Source organism: Rhinolophus ferrumequinum, chromosome 21 (assembly GCF_004115265.2).
Source record: "Rhinolophus ferrumequinum isolate MPI-CBG mRhiFer1 chromosome 21, mRhiFer1_v1.p, whole genome shotgun sequence".
Classification (NCBI taxonomy): domain Eukaryota; kingdom Metazoa; phylum Chordata; class Mammalia; order Chiroptera; family Rhinolophidae; genus Rhinolophus; species Rhinolophus ferrumequinum.
In genome coordinates, this window is record NC_046304.1 from 3883608 (window position 1) to 3902359 (window position 18752).

The 18752-nt window shown below is 40.4% G+C and overlaps 1 protein-coding gene across 13 annotated transcripts in view; it reads right to left on the reverse strand.

The window, feature by feature from the left end:
- NCOR1 (nuclear receptor corepressor 1) overlaps window positions 1-18752 on the reverse strand; it is a 165603-nt gene that overhangs the window by 5147 nt on the left and 141704 nt on the right. For 11 of the 13 annotated variants that reach the window (XM_033090679.1, XM_033090674.1, XM_033090678.1 and 8 more), the window contains 6 exons: window positions 18195-18352; window positions 17817-18040; window positions 9484-9624; window positions 7552-7694; window positions 3500-3553; window positions 2756-2977 (listed from right to left, as the gene is read on the reverse strand). In XM_033090679.1, coding sequence (XP_032946570.1) covers window positions 2756-2977; window positions 3500-3553; window positions 7552-7694; window positions 9484-9624; window positions 17817-18040; window positions 18195-18352 — 942 coding nt within the window. The remainder of the gene's footprint in view (window positions 1-2755; window positions 2978-3499; window positions 3554-7551; window positions 7695-9483; window positions 9625-17816; window positions 18041-18194; window positions 18353-18752) is intronic. The other 2 variants (XM_033090676.1, XM_033090673.1) reach the window with 2 other exon arrangements.

The window sequence follows — 18752 nt, forward strand, 5'->3', positions numbered from 1 at the left end:
CATTTCTTTCCTGGCCCTGGAGCACAGAAACTGCTACGGAATTAAAGCAAGTTGACAAAACTTAAATCCTCACTACCTCCTCCCCCACAAATTTAGGGAGAAGCAAACAGGAGTTATTTTACCACCCCAAGGAAATATGTCAAAGGAAAACAACTGTAGCACAGAAGCCCCTTCATGGCACTACTGGACCTCAGCAGAAGCTTGGCAAGTCTTGGTGGCCCTTTCTGTTTTGCCAGGCAGTTTAGTTGGTGAACTCAGCAGAAATTCACAGGAGTGGGATGCCCCGATTGGGCTCTAAAACAAAACATTAAAAAGATCTCAGAAGAGATCAGAGCCTAGGTCATCAGCAAACGTTTTCCTCAGCCAGCAGAACAATTTCATACTGCCCCAAATCCTTCAGTGTACAGAAAAAAAGTGGGTGGAAAGGAACTTCTATCCTTCGAACTATCTGGAAAGAGAAGAAATGCGAGTTCTTGATGGTAAGAATAGAACAAGGGGAAACGTGTTAAGTATACTGAAGAAAAACTCCAAAATACACAAAGCCCGTTTACAAAAGAAGCTCAAAAAATAAACTAAGAAAGAGGTGAAAAGGCTTAGGAAACAAAATACAGCAAGGATCAGAACAGACATAACGAAAAGGGAATTATTGGTACAAAGGAAAATTCTGAGATACAGTAAAAGCAAAAGAGATCAAGATGACTAAAATAATCAGAAGGTAACAGATATGGAGGACAAAGACTATCCAACAAAGAGATAATTGTGTTTCTGAAATGGAGAGCCCAACACAAGAAACAGAAATAAGAGGAAGACTTAATAATATAACATTTCCCTGAGTGCAGAACTCAACCTGTAAATGCAAACGCCTTCCTGTCATCAGAAAAATCTAAATACTAACACATACTGATGGTTAATATTTTAAAATCGAGGGAAAAAGGATTCTTTTTGACATACTGTCACCCACCAAAAAGGGGGTGAACATCTGGCCTTATTTCTTATACAACAGTGAAGACCAGAAAAAAAATGTAAGTCTACAGGATGTTTTGAGAAAAGTACGTGTCAAAAATATTATAATCTGCCGACCTCTCATTTCAAATATAAAGACAAGATGACATTCTTGAGCATGAAAGATCTTTTAATTAAATAGCACCCTTTGTGAGAAAATGCACTTTGAAAACCTTACCAAAAAGAAATGCCATAATAAAAAGATCATACAACCAGGATAATTTTAGTTGTGTAAGTTATCAATATTATAATCTTAAAATACACATACTTAAAATACAACATACTTAAAATCAATAAAAATTGGAAGCGTACAAAGGGAAAGACCACTTTCAAAGCAGGAAGCGTATTCTATAATTAATAGATGTAGGTAAAAACAATATAAAACCTCTAATCTCTTTAACCTTTTTCATAACCTTAGTGTGATCTTTTGCTTGATGATAACAGGAAAATAAACCTAAACTAAACCTGAAATACTGCTGATCTTCAGGTAATTTTTTTAATCAGAAAAGAGATTCTCAAAAGATTAAGAATAGGGCCGGCCCGGTGGCTCAGGCGATTAGAGCTCCATGCTCCTAACTCCGAAGGCTGCCGGTTTGATTCCCACATGGGCCAGTGGGCTCTCATCCACAAGGTTGCCTGTTCAACTCCTTGAGTCCTCCAAGGGATGGTGGGCAGCGCCCCCTGCAACTAAGATTGAACACGGCACCTTGAGCTGAGCTCCCGGATGGCTCAGCTGGTTGGAGCGCGGACTCTCAACCACAAGGTTGCCAGTTCGATTCCTCTACTCCCACAAGGGATGGTGGGTTGTGCCCCCTGCAACTAGCAACAGCAACTGGACCTGGAGCTGAGCTGCACCCTCCACAACTAAGAATGAAAAGACAACTTGACTTGGGGAAAAAAAAAAAAGGCCTGGAAGTACACACTGTTCCCCAATAAAGTCCTGTTCCCCTTCCCCAATAAAATCTTAAAAAAAAAAAAAAGATTAAGAATAAATATTTATATACTGGGGTGCCAAAAAAATGTATGCACATTTAAAAATGATATCTATGTATTACTTTTTGAAGTTGAATTACGTAGCAATGTGTAGTATGATGTTCGCTCAAAAGATGGTATTAATCGAATGAATGCCATCATTCATTGTACTATAATTTTAATACTTTTTTCCTTTCTTAAAACGTACATACATTTTCTTGGCACCCTCTGTATAAACATTAAAAGCTTATAGTTATTTTTTTGTGGGGGATTTATACCATTAACAAGATGTATAAAATGATCTCATTCTATTATTTATCCTTTTATATGTGTCTACAGTGACGCATCTGGAATGATGCTCATCAAATAATAACACTAGCTTTCTGGATAATGTGATCTGAAGGCTTTTTTCCCCCTTACTCTTTTCTATGACTTAAAATTCTTTTATACTCAACCTATCATTTTTATTACAATAGTAAGTCACTTTTATTGAAAAGCAGAATATGAAATTGCACTTTTATTATAATTATGCACGCATACAGGTAAGGACAGATGCAAGCAAAAATAAAAACATGCTGGAGGGTAACATTCTGGGTAAAAATTTTTGTCTTTATTCAGGTTACTAAAATGTCTGAGCAGGTTAAAAAAATTTTAAGTAAATAAAACTCTCAGAGGTGACTCTGAGCACATAAATGAAATCTCTTAGTGATGGATCAGAACTTGGAAAATAAATAGGCTTTTTCTTGGGAAAGGCAGAAGAGCACTACAATGAAAACTTTACCTGAATGAGGTGATGGGTCCCCTTCCTCTCTCCGTGTCTCAGCACTGGTCACAACGGCGGTGTTGGCACCACTGGGCACGACTCCCACAGGCTGGGACATGACAACGCCATGATCCTCAACCTTGTCATCAAAGCTGCCCATGAGAGCCTTCCTGATAATGTCTTCTAGACCGAGATTACTGGCAGGATCAGCGAAAGAATGACCTCTAGAGCTAACTGAGCCTGAAAGAGACAACCACATTTCGGCTTATTTCTGAGGTGGATCAGGAGACAGAAATGAACAGACTACATACACAGCACCTGGCAAGCTGCCTGAAACCCGAGAGGAGTATTTGAGATCTGGCTCCCCAGCATATGTTGTCAGTTTGGCTCAAATAAACTCATAAAGGTTCAAAAGATAAAAACAAAAACAAAAAACCCTGAGAGCCCACACAGGCCCTCTAAATCTACCGATAACTCAAGGAAATTTGTTTTTCTTCGCTAAATGAATCAGTCACCCACCTGTGTTCAAGTTACTTAACAGTATTCTTCTCTTTTCTATTTCCTAGTTTCTATGCTGTTCTTTAATAGTTTTCATTGTCTGTTTATCTTTTTATTGTATCCGAACTCACTTTTTATTGCTACCATCTCCCTAATTAAGTTATGGGCCTTTATTCATTTTTGCATACTGGAGCAGCCCCCTCGTATGCAGTGACTGCTACCATACCAATTTCATATTGGCAGATAATGTATTTTAAATCTTACCTGAGGTAGTGACTGCTGGCAGATTAAAGATCTCAGTTCCTGGCTGAGCAGCTGCTGTATTTAAACAAACATTCAGGTTAATTGAGATGTGATAATCATGTACATTGAAAGAGATAAAACTCTCAAAAAAAACCCTTACAAAATTAACCTTTTTATTTTCCATGATCTCAACCTTATTTTTCACCCATTAAGTGAAGATCTCAACCTTATTTTTTACCCATAAGTGAAGATAAAGTGAAAGAAATAATTTTTTTAAAAAAGGAGATCAGGAAATAAAGAATCGGGTGAGATAGGAAAATCAGAACATGAGTAACATAACCCAGAGGAAGGAAAGAAACTTTGCACTGCTGGAGAAACACAAGTAGGAAAAAATTGCTCTCAGTATAGGACTCCAGGCTTTCTAGAGAAGAATCCTTGGATTTAAGGTGACCCTTTCAAATATCAGCAGGTTTGAGGCAGCCTGAGATTAGGGGGAACAAAGCTCAATGAACAGTATGAAAATGACCATGTGCTTCCCTACCATGGTTAATTGGAAACTATTCTTACATTCCTAAGATGAGACAAAGATTCTGCCTATTGATTCTTTTTATTCCTGCTAACTGTACAAGCTGTAATTTGTACAGTTTAAATGACAACAGCTGGGACAACCTGGGAATTACCTATAGAGCACTGTGCCCTCAGAAATAGAAGGAATTTGAGAATATAAATGGTGCTTTTCCATCATGTCTTCCAACTTGATGCTGAGAATTTGAAAGAGAAAGAATATAGGAAGCAAGTGGGTAGCTAAACAAATGATGTCCCAGAGAAGAATGTGGAGTTTTAGATGAGACCACAGAAGGATGAATTCTCACCTACGGATGTGACCTATCTGTGAAGATGGGGGAATGCATGTGCCTAGAAACCACCTTTCTTGATCAAAGAAACTTTAAACTGGCAATGGGAGAAGGAGAAAAATCTTCAAGAAGAACTATAAAACAAAAACGACAGATGACAGTCTCCTTACTTTTGGGCCAGGTAACACTAAACCTGAAATAACACAAAGTAATAAATACAGCCTTGTAGTTATCACAAAAGTTTGTGGAATAGGACACATTCATTCATTTTATAAATATCTACCAAGCAATTATTTGGTTGGATCATAATAAAACAGATGGGCAAACTTAAGAGAACATAATTACTCAGAAGTGAAGGGAAAAGAAGATAGATACTAGAGCTATTTAGGAGGCAGACTTGACAGGAGGAGGTAGCATCATCCATCAGCAGGTAAAGAATGAGGGAGAGGGAAGACTGCCAAGAAAGTGATTAGTGCAGCCACCATAGAGGTAAACTTGGGAAGTGGGAAAGGAGGAGGAGGGACTGATTTCTTTGTGTGGAGAGGTAGACTGTTAATTCAATTTTACACATTTAAGGAGCCAGTAAGATACTTAAGAAGAAATGAGGTCTGCAAAGATACCTAAGTACAGCTTAGTAAAAAAAGTTGAACTCCAGATAGAAGTTTGGGAGTTTTCAGCACAGTTTAAACTCTCACAGTGGATGAAATGAATCAGAGAGAGAAAAAACTAGGAAAATCAACATTCAAGGGCCTGGCAAAGCAACACTAAGTCTCTAAGGAGACATAAGAAATGGCCAAAGAAGCAGAGAAAAAAAAACTAAGAGAAAGTATCTGAAAGCTAAGAGAACAGAGTATTTCTGAAGAGGGAAGTGGTTCACAAGTGTCAACGGCTATAAAGAGATCAAACAGTAAGTTTGAAAGCTTTAAGTTTTCTGAAGAATAAAGTCGCTGATGTCCTCAGTGGAACAGTGAAGTGAGTTGAAGTGAAGCTGTCTTGGTTGCTTACGGCTTTCAGTTATACTTCCTGGTGAGGACTGAATGTGTCTTGGGGTTCCATGAAACCACTGGTTCCTTAATACAATTCTTTAATTGTCCCTTTCCACAATCCAAACAAGTTCTTGCAATCAAAAAAAAATCCCAGACTTGAGCAATTTTGTTAGTACTTGCCTCAAGACATTAACAAGTCTTATCTTCTGTTAAAGTTAGGTACTTGTTTCAATATACATTTCCAGAGAGTAGAGACCATCTGTCATTCTAAAAGCACCCAACATAGTAGCCTGCTCACGAAATAATTGTTGAATTGATGATTGAGAGAGTACTGCCTAAGGACAATGGAAACAAATATAAGAAGGAAACTATAAAGTAGGCTTCTTCAAGTCATGTAGCATTTTCCTGTCAAGAAAATTTTCCCTACTAAAATGGCAAGACAAAGACTAGACAAGATGAATGCAAAACATACAAAGGTGAAACAATTAACAACCGGCTGCTCTAACATCTATATGTCCCATGCTCTGATAGATTCATCTCTGAGTTGTGAGCGAATCTGAAAATGAGAGCACTATATTTTTGTTGGTGACATTTGAGGAGCTGTAAATAACATGAAACCACTGAAGACTGGAGAAAAAAATGTACTGACAACGTTTTTTAAAAAAAGAAGAAGAAAGGTTATAGATAAGCCTAATTCTGGTCAACATTCTAGAATATTTATCTTTTAGATGATCTGTTGCCACTTAAGGTAATCTAGTAATGAAGAGCTGGGAAAAGTTCACAAACAGTAAGTGACACTAGGTTCATCATTTTTTCTCTTTGACATTCAACCTTTACTAATCACAAAATGTCACAGATCCAAACACACATCCGCCTGGCAGTTTACAGTTCACAGCCCATGGTTTCCTTTCTTTTAACAGGGTCAGATTAGTAGATCGTAGATCACAGAAAGAAAGGAGGTTGTGGTATACCCAGATTTCTTCAAGGCATCCAACAAAGTCTCTCTGTGTCACTGGATATACTTGAGGAAAAGATGTGTAGGACTAGGTGACAGTATAAGTGAGTGGGCTAAATAACAGTATGAGGAAGATTCTGATTAACACATGCATATCAATCGAAAGGAAAGGTTTGGATGCCACAGAGTTTTATCCTACTGGATATTTACCAAAGATCTGGGCAATGATGCTATGCGTACAGAATTGTTAGAAGCCAGTTAGTACATCCTTAGAAGCAGAGTCCTCTGGAGTTGGAATGCCTGGATTTGAACCACAGTCCCATTACTTACTGGTTATGTAACTTGTACCAGTTATTAAATCTCTGAGTCTCAGTTTCCTCAACTACAAAATGGAGATAATTATAATGTGTAACATGTAGGGATGTTGTAAAGATTAAACTAGTTTATATATACATTCTTAGAATAGTGCTGAGAGCACAGTAAGTGCTATATACAATATATAACTTTGCTACCATTATTATTGATGTTATTATGTCTTTAGATAGTGGGTTTATCAGATTTGCAGATGAATGCTGAATGATTCATTTGAGATCCAGAAAGACACTAACACGGGTAGAAAAAGTAGTTGGAATGGTGCAAGCACAGACTGCATCATCCTATACTTGGAGCCTGTTAATTCCAAAAGCACAGCAAAGGAAACGTATGGATCAAGAACAGCACATCAAGAGAACCTTGATGTTTTGTATCGATACTAAGTGCACTGTAACTTAACAGTGTATAGGCTGCCCCCCAAAAAAACGTAATACAATCTTAGGCTCCCTTAACAATGATGAATCTCAGAATCTACTGAAAAGCTAAGCTAAATAAAATGTTTTTAGTGAACCAGGCCGTGTGATGAACAACTGGGGATATTTATAGAGGTAAGAAGACTCAAAAGACATGACTTCAAATAGCTGAAGAGATGTCAGGTAGAGATGGCCCAAATGGAAACAACTAAGACCAGTGGGTAGAAAACTATGGACAGCTAATCCAGCCCCACAAAAGAAGTTTCCTAGATTCAGCACTTGTTCAAAGAGGAAATGGACAGCTAGGAAGTTCTTGTTCCCTAAAAGAAAATCTTTCTGCACTGACAGACATTTGAGAAGGAACCTTAGGATCAGATGTAGTTAGGTAGATGCCTATAAGGACCTTTAAACTCAAGGATTACACAAGAGGCAACTCTGGAGATACCATTATTAATCACGTTTTATTTGGGTTTATGAAAGAAATCCCACTTACCCATATCAGAGTCACCTCCACCAGAGGAGTTCAACTTACGAAAAATTTCCTGCTTCTTTGATTTAACCATGGGTGACGTGTTTTCAAGCTTGGTGAAGAATGAAGGCAAGTAGCTTATACTCCCTGGTGAGCGGGAATCATTCCTATTAGGAACACAGTTATGCCTGTTACATCATGTACTCCTAACCCGGGGGACTTTCCTATCCCGCTTATAACAGAGTATTTGGGGAAACTACTACCTCCCCACCTTGTGTGTGTGGTTACAACACTAAGGAGCAGCATGTGGCCAGAGCCAGTTAGTATATCACATTTGAGGATCCAGTCAAATACTTTAGCACTCAAAGATGAAATCATAAATGAGGACTGGCATGAAGAAAAGCTAGAACAAAGATTCTTAACAAAGAATGAATAGCAGCGAATGGATATTAACAGAAAAACTCAGAAACAGCTCATCATGATGCTGTATGCGTAACAGCACAAACACTGATGTATTTATGGTTACCACATCAACTGCGAACTGTTTTACTAGCAGAATTAATCTGAAGTACAATAAAATTATAATGAATAGCAAGCATACTTGCCTATAAAATAGCAAGACTTCACACTTAAGCAATCAACCATTAGACTTGAACAGAATAACTATAATGGAGACATTGTTACTATCATTGTTACTATCATTTCAAAGCCTCCTACCAGAGGAACTGAGATTCATGTAAAGGGTTTCCATATTTTGTTGGCAGCTTCCCATACAAACACATTAAAAAAAAAATAAGTTTCCTATATATAACAGCTCAAGACCACCAAGGATCTAGCTAGAGCCAGAGATAACAAGAGAGAACATAATCTGGTCGTGTGGATTCATACATTACTCAAACATAAAAACAAGTTAGAACCCATTATTTGCCAAGAAAGACGAATAAGGTGATGATAAGAAAAAAAGACAATAAAAAAAAGACACGGTCCCTGTCCTCAAAATATTCACAAACTTGGGGGAAAAGATGTAAATGTATAATTAAATTTAACATCAGTTCCTCCTCAAAAATGGATTTTCGTCCTCATTTCATTGAAAGGTACCAACATCTATTTGATTCCCTGTGGATATATACAGTAAGTAAAAAACTTACAACACTGTAAGAAATACACTAACAGTTTGGAGTGAGACAGATGTTGGTTTAAAGCTGGGTTCTTCTTACTTTATTTGACCATGGGCAAATCAAGGGGAGGGTGTTCCCCACCAAGAAAACACCATGATTATGAACTGAAAGGAATTCAGGGACAATAAGCAACTTGATATGGACAGAGAATGAAGTGTATGAGTGAAGTAGCAGGAAATGCTATGAGCAATATGAGCCTGGTCAGACATAAAGGAACTCAAATGCCATGCTAATGACTCAGTGCTTGATTCTATGAGTTTTAGACCAATCACGCTAGTGGAAGTGGTCTGGAGAGGGACCAAATCAAAGGTGTCTAATCAAAGTGGGAATAAACATAATAATTCATAAGGTTGGGTTAGGGTTAGAAATATGTAGGTAAGAAAAACCAGTTCACAGGGTGCTCATTACTGCCCTTCCATAAATAGTCTGCAATGCTTGGTGCATGGTAAGCACTCAAATGGTGGTTGAACCACACAGAAACACACACACACACACACACACACACACACACTTTTTAAAAAAGGATCAAGAGGGTCTTAATTTCAAAGAACAATGAACAATTTTTTCCTGTAACCTATTGAAATAATTTTTTCATTAAAATCCATTGGCATTAGATCACTAGGAAAACAGGCTAAATTATCCTTCAAGAGTCCTATTCTGACATGTAACCCAAGAGAAAAAAGGCACTGACTTTGAGGAAAACTGAATGGCAGTGGGCACACACACACACATACTCATAAGAGGGAGCTGTCAGCTGGAAGTACACCTCGCTCCTCACCTCTGTTCTGCAGGCTCCGCTCCTCTCTGAGATAGGAGCAGCATGCTGTCCTGTTTCTCATGCACAACTGGAACCTGGGGTGGGGAGATGGGCTCGTAGGGCTCTGAAGAGACATGACTCCTCTCTGGCGATTTTCCAGGCCTAATGTTGTAACATAAAATATTAGATTGTGCTCCCAGGGTTCACCTAAAGCTTACCCTAAACAGAAACTGGTTAATTCATTACTTTATTTAGGAAAGGGACAAATTTTGCCACTTTCTAGTTATCAAAAAAGGGTCTGTTACTACTGGTTTATCCATGCACGCCTGGCGGATTTAGGAGGCCATGGGGGCAGACAGCAGCCGACGCTCTTTGGGAGGTCACTCTGTGCTTCCATCAGACCCCACCGTCTTCTCCTGGGCTGGCTGCTCCAGTGAGCCCTTGTCTCATGGGTTTTACTGCCGATTTTGAGTCATGACTTACCAGGTCTTTCTTTCCCCATTAAGTTAAAAGCTAAAGGACTTGAGTACTAAACTAAAATCTAAGGAATTGGGTTCTAGTTATATACCATTTTAGGGCTGAGCAACTAGCCTCAATTTAGTGTTCTTCCTCTGGATACCACGTTGGTAGGGATAATGTGAGAGAAAACACACTGTTTAGACCAAAATATTTTAAAATATTTTTGGCTTAGTGATTATTCATATTAAGAGATACCTGCGACCTTTAACATCTGTTTTATTACTATTATAGTTAAGTGGAATTACATACACACGCACATTATTTGTCATTTCCTTTCCAATCGACCCCACCCAATTCTCAGAGGTGGCTATTTTTGACCATTTTTCTTTTAGTTCCTTGGTGTTTACCTTAAAACGAAATAATCTTATACCTTTCTTGGCTTATCAAACTTGAAAGAGTAGTAACTCCTTTGCATGAAAGATGAAGAATTTGACTACCTTCTCTATGTTGTTGCCCATTTTATTTCAATCTTTAGTTTGTCTATTTTTACTTTACACAGCACATTCAGCCATTTTTACGTGCTTTATAGCATTTACATCTTGTCTAGACTCCAAAAAAACTCCTGTGTTTATAGACTAAAAAACCTATTAAAGGTGTTTTATAACACTGTGGATTGTGCGAACATTTTAAACTGTAAAACCAGGTAATTTGACTAAAACCAGTGAAAGAAATGTAACATTCCTTATTTAAATGCACAGGTTTAGTGATGTAGAAATTATAAGTGAAAAAGTCAAATGGATTTTCTTTTCATAAATGCCATCAATTGCTTAAAATCTGCTATACATAGTACTCTGCATCAGGAATAAACCATGACTCTGCTGTACAGCTTTCAGTTTTCCTTTGATAATTGAATTTCTTTTCCTTTTTGGTTAAAAGAAAATAAAGGTGTTTTCATCTTATGCTTAAGACCATCCAGCTTCCTGAAATAATTATGTCTGAGGTTTGGTTCAGTTTGAGGCATGATCCAGTTTGAGGGTGGGCAAGTAGGGATAAAAATAAAACAAAATTGGCCTTATCTGATGATTACTGAAACTCGGCAATGGATACATACAGGCATATCATACTGTACTACTATTGTGTATGTTTGAAAAATACCCCAATAAAGTTTTGCTTTTTTAAAAAATGCAGATCATTATCTTCTGAAATAAATTCTTCTTCTTTATGTGCTTTGCTTACTTGAGGGGTTGGCAGGCAGGCTGGAGAAGCACCCCTGCTACAAACTGCTCTTTTTCATGCTCTGAATTGTGGCTTCCACTACTTTGCTTCATCAATCCACTGTGTGACTTCCAGATATTTTCCAGAATCTTTGACCTGCTGATATCCCAGGCTTGTTCTCAGCATTTTTGTGAATTTTATGAATGTGCATGCTGCTTTACTATAATTTAACATGTGCCAATGTTTAGTCTACCATGTTGAACCAAAAACTCTGCCTCCATTTTTTAAAAAAACGTACACGGCACAACTTTGTGGAGATCATTTGAAGATGTGGCTGCTGCCTGACCCGCGAGCTGGACCAAGGCCAGAAGGGGGAGATTGCTTCCTACAGACCCCCCTTCTTACCGACTGTCTGACCATAATCGATAACTTAAACCAATGACATAAACCAATACCCTCCCTTACTTACTACTAAGTGCTGGTTCCTTGAACAGGCTGTTTTCCAGACCTGGTCAAGCATGTCATTCCCCCTACCAGGTAACAGTCATGTGTAGTAATACCTGTGACTATCCCCCCTCTTATCCTATATAATTCTTTGGTGCCTGCCAAGTGGTACAGGGATCCATTTCATCTTGCAGCTGCCTAAGAAGTGCCTCAAATGTAAGTATCCCTTATAAACTCTATTAATTACCAGAGTGGAGTGGCCAGCCTCTTTCTTCAATCTTTCCCTGCTCTCCACTATGGAGCTAGATTTTCAGTCCCGGGACCTTTCCTTGGGTCTGCGTGTACTAACAATTGGCAAGTCAACCATGAGAATGAAAAAATGGGCCTTGGGAAAGAGGCATCTGTGGAGAAAATCCTGGGTTGGCCATCTACTTCTACGTGGGGAGGGGTGGACTGTGTGTTGGAGGCATGTAGACCGCCACGTGAGTATGGGGACGTCCTGAAAATGCTGGCTGATCTCATGAGTTTGTTTAAAGAACCAACTACGCATTGCACTGTGGCAAGGAAGGTTGATAACCAACACCCTTACTAGAGGCAGAAGTAAGGGTTAGGAAATTGGAGGCAGATCTAGGGAAAATAAACCCATCTCAAGAGTACATCTGAAGCTGTGGGAAGGACTCAGAACTTGGACAGAAAGAAAAACGGGGAATAAGGGCGACAGGGAAGAAAGGGCCTGTGAGGTTAACCTGAAAGCACATGTGGCAGGATCTGGTTGTCGCAGGCATCTCTAAAGAATATCATCCTAATGCAGTGCTAGTGGGATTATGGAAAGCTTTAAAACCAGAATAACAGTTCCACCAAAAACCCTCAGCTCTCCCAGTGGAAACCCCAACAGATTCAGGGGAGACCCCTGGGATTTCACCCTACTCTGGTGCCCACCTTGTCCCCAACCCCCTGCCCCCAGTATAGAGTGAAGGCCAGTATTGTCCTCAGGTGAGGTCACGGGGCAATAGGAGGCCTCACACGGAACTCAGTATCCACTGGCCCTTAGAAATGAACAGAGGATAACTGCTTTGGTTGACACTGGTGCTGAATGTACCCAACCACATAGTAGTCCTCAGAAATTCTCCAGCCCCCTCAGTGCTATAGACAGCTACGGAGGCCAGACTGTCATGGTCAGAAAAGACCCCCTTGTTCTGCAAACTGGGCGCCCCCACTGCCAGGAACATGAGGTCTTCACTTCTTCAATTCTGAAAACATACTGGGCACGGGTATCTTGCAAGGCCAGACTTTACAAACCTCTATTGGGGATTTCGCCTCAGAGTACAAGCAATCAAATCAGTACTGAGAGGCAAGGCCAACACGGAGCCAGTTTACCACCACCGCAGAGAGTTCCTGGGAAGACACAAGGAAATAGGAAAAGCTACCCAGGAATTCCACTGTGTGGGCATTGTGTGCCCTGCATGCGGTGCCTGTAACAGCCCAGTGTGGCCAGAAAAAAAGCCAGATGGCTCTTGAATAACGGACAGAGGATCCAGAGCTAAACAGGGTAGTGTCCCCTATTCATGTGGCTGTGCCTAATACTGCCACTGTATTAGGTAAGCTGGCCACGGTCCTAGAAACACTGACCGTGCTGGGCCTGGCCAACACCTTCTTTAGCATACTCATGGCTGCTGAGTCCCAAGATCAATTTGCCTTTACCCAGGAGGGGCAACAACGGACCTTCCAAGTGCTTCCTCAAGGCTATCTACACAGCCCCACCACATGCCATGGAATGGTCGGGATGTGTCAAAGGTTTCTTTCCCAACCCCAGTGACATGGATCCATTACACTGATGACATAATGTTAACCTGTGAAGATTTGCCTCTGTTGCAGAAAACCTTACAGGCTCACCTACAACAGAAAGGATGGGCAGTGAATCCACAGAAAATTCAAGGTCCAAGCACGGAAGTAAAGTTCTTGGGAGTTGTATGGTTGGGTAAGATCCACATATCAACATTTGTCTCTGAGGCCGTCACAAACAAAATACAAGCCTGCCCTATACCAAAAATTGTGAAACAGATACAGGCTTTTGTGAGGATTCTGGGGTATTGGTGAATATTTATACCCCATTTAGCACAATGTCTTCACCCATATTGCCTACTTAAAAAGGGACATATATGGGACTGGGGAACAGAAAAACAAGCTGCCTTTGAGAAAGCAAAATTAATGTTCAAACAGATTAAAGCTCATGGAATCTCACAAGCGGGGTTGCCATCTGAATTAGATGTTTCAGTTACCGTGGAAGGTATGGCATGGGCATTATGGCAAAAACAGCAAAGCAGAGTGTGCCCTTTGGGTTCTCATCTCAACTAGGGGTCAGAGATCAGGTTTTCCCGACAGAACAGCAACTTCTAGCAATTGATACAGTGCTCCTGCAGGTGGAACCTCTTACTAAGAGGAGCTGGTTGTAGTGAGGCCTTCCCTCCCCTCGTAACAGGTCCAACAACAGTATGTCCCACTGACCAGCCTACGCCACGGCTCAGACTCCTACACTACAAGGCATGTCTATCACAGAGGAGGAGTGTCCAGTCAAATAGCCCTGTCTTTAGAGGAAGATATAGACCCTACAAATGCTCCTCCTCCTATTCTCATGTTGGCCTCTGCAACCTGTAAAATAGGAATAGAGGAAATCTCAGCTAGACCCATGGCTCTAGTCAGGGTAATCAACCTACTTGGACGGCAGCTGCCATCCAACCATCCACTGATACTATCCTGATGGAAAAAGGAACCACACAGTAGCCAGTGGGCTCAGGTAAGAGCTGCCTGGTTAGTAATCACACATGAACCTTGGCTGCTAATCCTATGTACTGACAGTTGGGCAATTTGAAAAGGACTGACTCTATGGCTCGGACAATGGGAAAAGGAGGGGTGGACGATTATGAACAAACCATTATGGGGACAGAGATATTTGGGCTCATCTACAAGAGCCCGAGGCAGATCTCGCTGCTTTCCATGTCCTTGCCCATAAGGCATCCACACCTCTGGGTAACCAGGAAGAAGATGCCTTGGCAAAAATATACACTTTAGCAACTGACCCCTCAGTTGACATGCAGATTGGGTACACTGGACGAGTGGGCACCGTAGTGCCCAAAATGGATGGTACATATCTAAGGAGGCAGGGCTGCCTTTAAAATATAGTGATCTAAATGCAGCTGTACCCTGTCCTGTCTGTTCCAAACAACATCCTAGACAACAGCCACAAGAATCTGGGGCCATCCACCAATGGGTAAGGGACCGATCGGCAAATTGACAACACAGGCCCTCTCTCCTGAGTAAAGGCTCCAAATACACTCTGGTGTGTGTCGACACCGACTCTGGTTTAACTCAGCCCTTCCCATTTGAGCAAGCAATCAAGCTGCCAAGGAACTAGAAAAGTTAAGTACTATGCATGGGAACCCCCATCGACTAGATAATGACCGGGGTCACACTTCAAAGAACATGACGTATAAGAATGGGCAGAAGAACACAATATTGAAAGGAGATTCCACATCCCATAAAAACCACAGGCAGCCAGACAGGCAGGATGAAAATAAAAAATAAAAAATTGGTATCTTTAAACAACAGATAAACTTACGAACTGGAAAACCTACTTTGACTGGTGGACAAAGGTAAGGACCTTTCCAGGAGTTAACACATTTAAATGACCAACCCATGGGGTCTATTGCCCTATATGCCAGGAACTCAGGCGGAGAAACCCAGTACAGTAAAGGTGTGGAAAACAAGGGACACAGCGACAGTCGCGATGCTTGCCATGGATCAATGAGCTATGATACTGAGGACTCTGAGCCCGATTGTCCCTGAGAAGAGGACCATTTACTAGAATCTGCAATGGGTCGTCCCACTAAGGTGGGTCAGTTACTTCACACCCATGGGTGGGGAGTAACTCATCAACTTCTGGTGGGCTCCTGTTATTCTAATGCAATCAGGACCCGTGGAGACACACTATAGATGGACCAGGACAGGTACCATTAAGAGGGGAGAGGGTTGGTAATAGGTGAAAAAAGGGTAGGGATTAAGAAGTACAAGTTTGTTGCTACAAAGTAGTCATGGGGATGTAGGGTACAGCATAAGGATTATAGTCAATAATATTGTAGTTAACTACATATGGTGTCAGATGGGTACTAGATTTATCGGTGTCATTGGATGGGGGGGTTAGGGAGACGGTGAAAAAGATGAAGGCGTTAAGAAGTACAAATTGGTAGTTACAAAATAATCATGGGGATGTAAAATATAGGGAATACAGTCAATAATATAATATGGTAATAACTATGTATAGTGCCAGGTGGGTATTAGACTAGTCAGGGGGTTCACTTCTTAAATTATACAAATATCTAACCACGATGCTGTACACCTGAAATTAATATAAAATAATATTGACTGTGAACTGTAATTGAAAAATTAAAAAGGCGGGGGAAGGTGAAGGGGGATAAAAGGTATAAGACAATTAAGTCATGAGGATGTAATGTACAGCATGGGGAACATAGTCAATAATATTGTGATAACGTGGTACGGTGTCAGATGGGTACTGGACCTATCACGGTGATCACTTCTTTAGGTATATAAATGATGAATAACTATTGTTTATACCTGAAACTAATACAATATTGTATGTTAGCTATATTTTAATAAAAATCTTAAAAAGAAAAAAAAGGGGGGAGAAAGTAGGGGTCCTGGTCCAGCATATTCCTCCTCCTATTAAGCTCCTTACATCACAGAACACTACCTCCCCTGGCCAACATGTATGGTTTACACAGCCTGGCCAGGTTCCCAAGGCTGGGGCCACATTAACATCCAAAGACCAGGGTACAAGTGTAATTCTCATACAAGGAGAAGACCTCCCAATTCAAGTCCCTACTAAATATTTGTCTTTCTGACCTTAGACTTCTGCTATTTCTGTGGCATCAGCTAAAGGGTGGCACCTGTGCCATCATCCAAACTGAATGTTGTGTTTTTATACCAGATGAGTCTGCCAGAATCTCCTCTATACCAGCACACACATAAAACACCAAGTGAATGCTTTAAGTGAGCTGACCTCAAGTCTAGGTGACCTGTTACCAGACCGGTTTGGGTCTTGGGGGACATGGCAGAAAAAACTGATACTAATATTTGAAGTGTTTGTCTTTTTTCTTGTATGTACCTATATTGCTGCTGTGGACTAATGTCGCCAGTGCGTCCAATTGGTGTGTAAGCGAGCTCCCTCCGTGCTAATGAAGCTCCTCGCCGACCACTCGGGTACACTGGAGAAGAGGAGGGCATGTGAGATGGTAAGAGCCGGTCAGGAGGGGTGGAGTGTGGAGGAGAGACTGTCCTAAGACATGACCACTGCCTGACCTGTGAGCTGGGCCTGAGCCAGAGGGGGAGATTGCTTCCCACAAACCCGCCTTAGAGACTATCTATTTATAATTGATGTTTGTTCTGACACAAACCAATACCCCTCCCTTACTTCCTACTATGTGCTGGTTTCTGGAACAGGTTGTTGTCCTGACCTGGTCAAGCATGTAAAATAATTTCCCATAACTGGTAGCGTTCATGTGTCAGTACCTGAGACTGTCACCCCCTTTAACCTATGTAATTCTTTGGCACCTGCCAAGCAGTACAGGAATTCAGTTCGTCTTGCAGACGCCCAAGACGTGCTTTGTATATAAGTTTCCCTGCTCTCCACTATGGAGGCAAATTTTCAGTCCCAGGACCTTTCCCTGGGTCTGCATGTACTAAAAATATTAGTTAAGAGATATGCTCTTTACCAAATGGCCCTTTACCAAAATGTTTCCCTTCATGGTGCCTCTGTTGGCCTTGTTTTCATTATTTAATATCAGCTTCCTAAACATCTACTGCTGAGAAACCAATGAGAAAAACATTTTTACAATTCTGAAGGAGCAAAGTGTCCCTGTAGTTTGGTAGTAGTTTAAGGACACTTTGGTCCTTCACATTCTTCACTAATGGCTTTGAAAACCCACAAACAGAATGTAGCAGCAATCAACTTTTGAATACACATTAAAAAGATACAGTATCAATTGCCCAGACTGTGGATGTTCCAAAAATAAATGAAGAAAAATCCTCATTTACACTTTCCAGGAAATTAAGGTAAATAAACTTCAGGTTCAGGTGTAAGAAATGAATGCCCTGTCTTGTAGATATATTCAAATTGTTTTACTGTTGGTAAATTTACATACGGTTTGAAATAAACACCATACCTTCCCCTAGATTTGTCCACTAGATTTTCTGGCGAGACCCTTGAACCTGGTCTCTGATGGTGGACAGACTGAGACTGGGATTCTGGGCTGTAACGATTTGATGTTTTAGTCCTCACAGGTGTAGACACCAAAGCAGATGGTGAATTCTGGAATGTTGAAGTGGGAGGCTGCTGGGGAGGCTGTGAGGAAACTTGATTTCTAGCAAAATCTTGTGTGATAATTTGCTGTGAATGAGAAAAAAGGAATTGGTTAAATCCACTGAGTACTTGCAAAAAATGTAGCATAAAAAACCTAGACATCTTTATTGTGATTCTATGTGAAATGTGCCTTCTGCATGATTTAAAAAAGAAAAATTAGTAAGAATAATGAAAAACTTACACAGATGTGATCGGCAAGTGTGATCAGTCGGTGGGTCCTGGGCACTTGCCCCACCCCCTCGGCCTGCGAAGGAGGGGGCGGCTGCTGTTGTGGAGACGGTGATTCCTGCTGCGGTCGGAAGTGATGTAATGGTCCTTCGTACTGTCTGGTGGCTTCATCTAATAGAGGAAAGATAGATGGCTTACTCCAGAGATGCCCGCCTTTCACTCATTATGAAAGATTAAACACAACTCAGAGGAACACATAAAAGGGATGCAGTACATATCTCTGAACAGAATTCATATCTTAATTTTGAAGAAAAAATATTTATTTACTGAATAAAGCAGTCAGAGGATTCGCACAGAATAAAATTTGAAATCATAAGTGGGTAGAACAATATCAACTATTTTCTATATCATTAAAATATAAACAAATGAGTACTCAAATAATAGCTTTAAAAGTTTTTCATTAGTGCACATTACTCTAAAACAAAACAAATAAAACAAGTTATTTCTTAACATTGTCTGGACAGGTAATTAGAAGCAAATGATAAACGCAAATATGAAAACGTGTATTGGT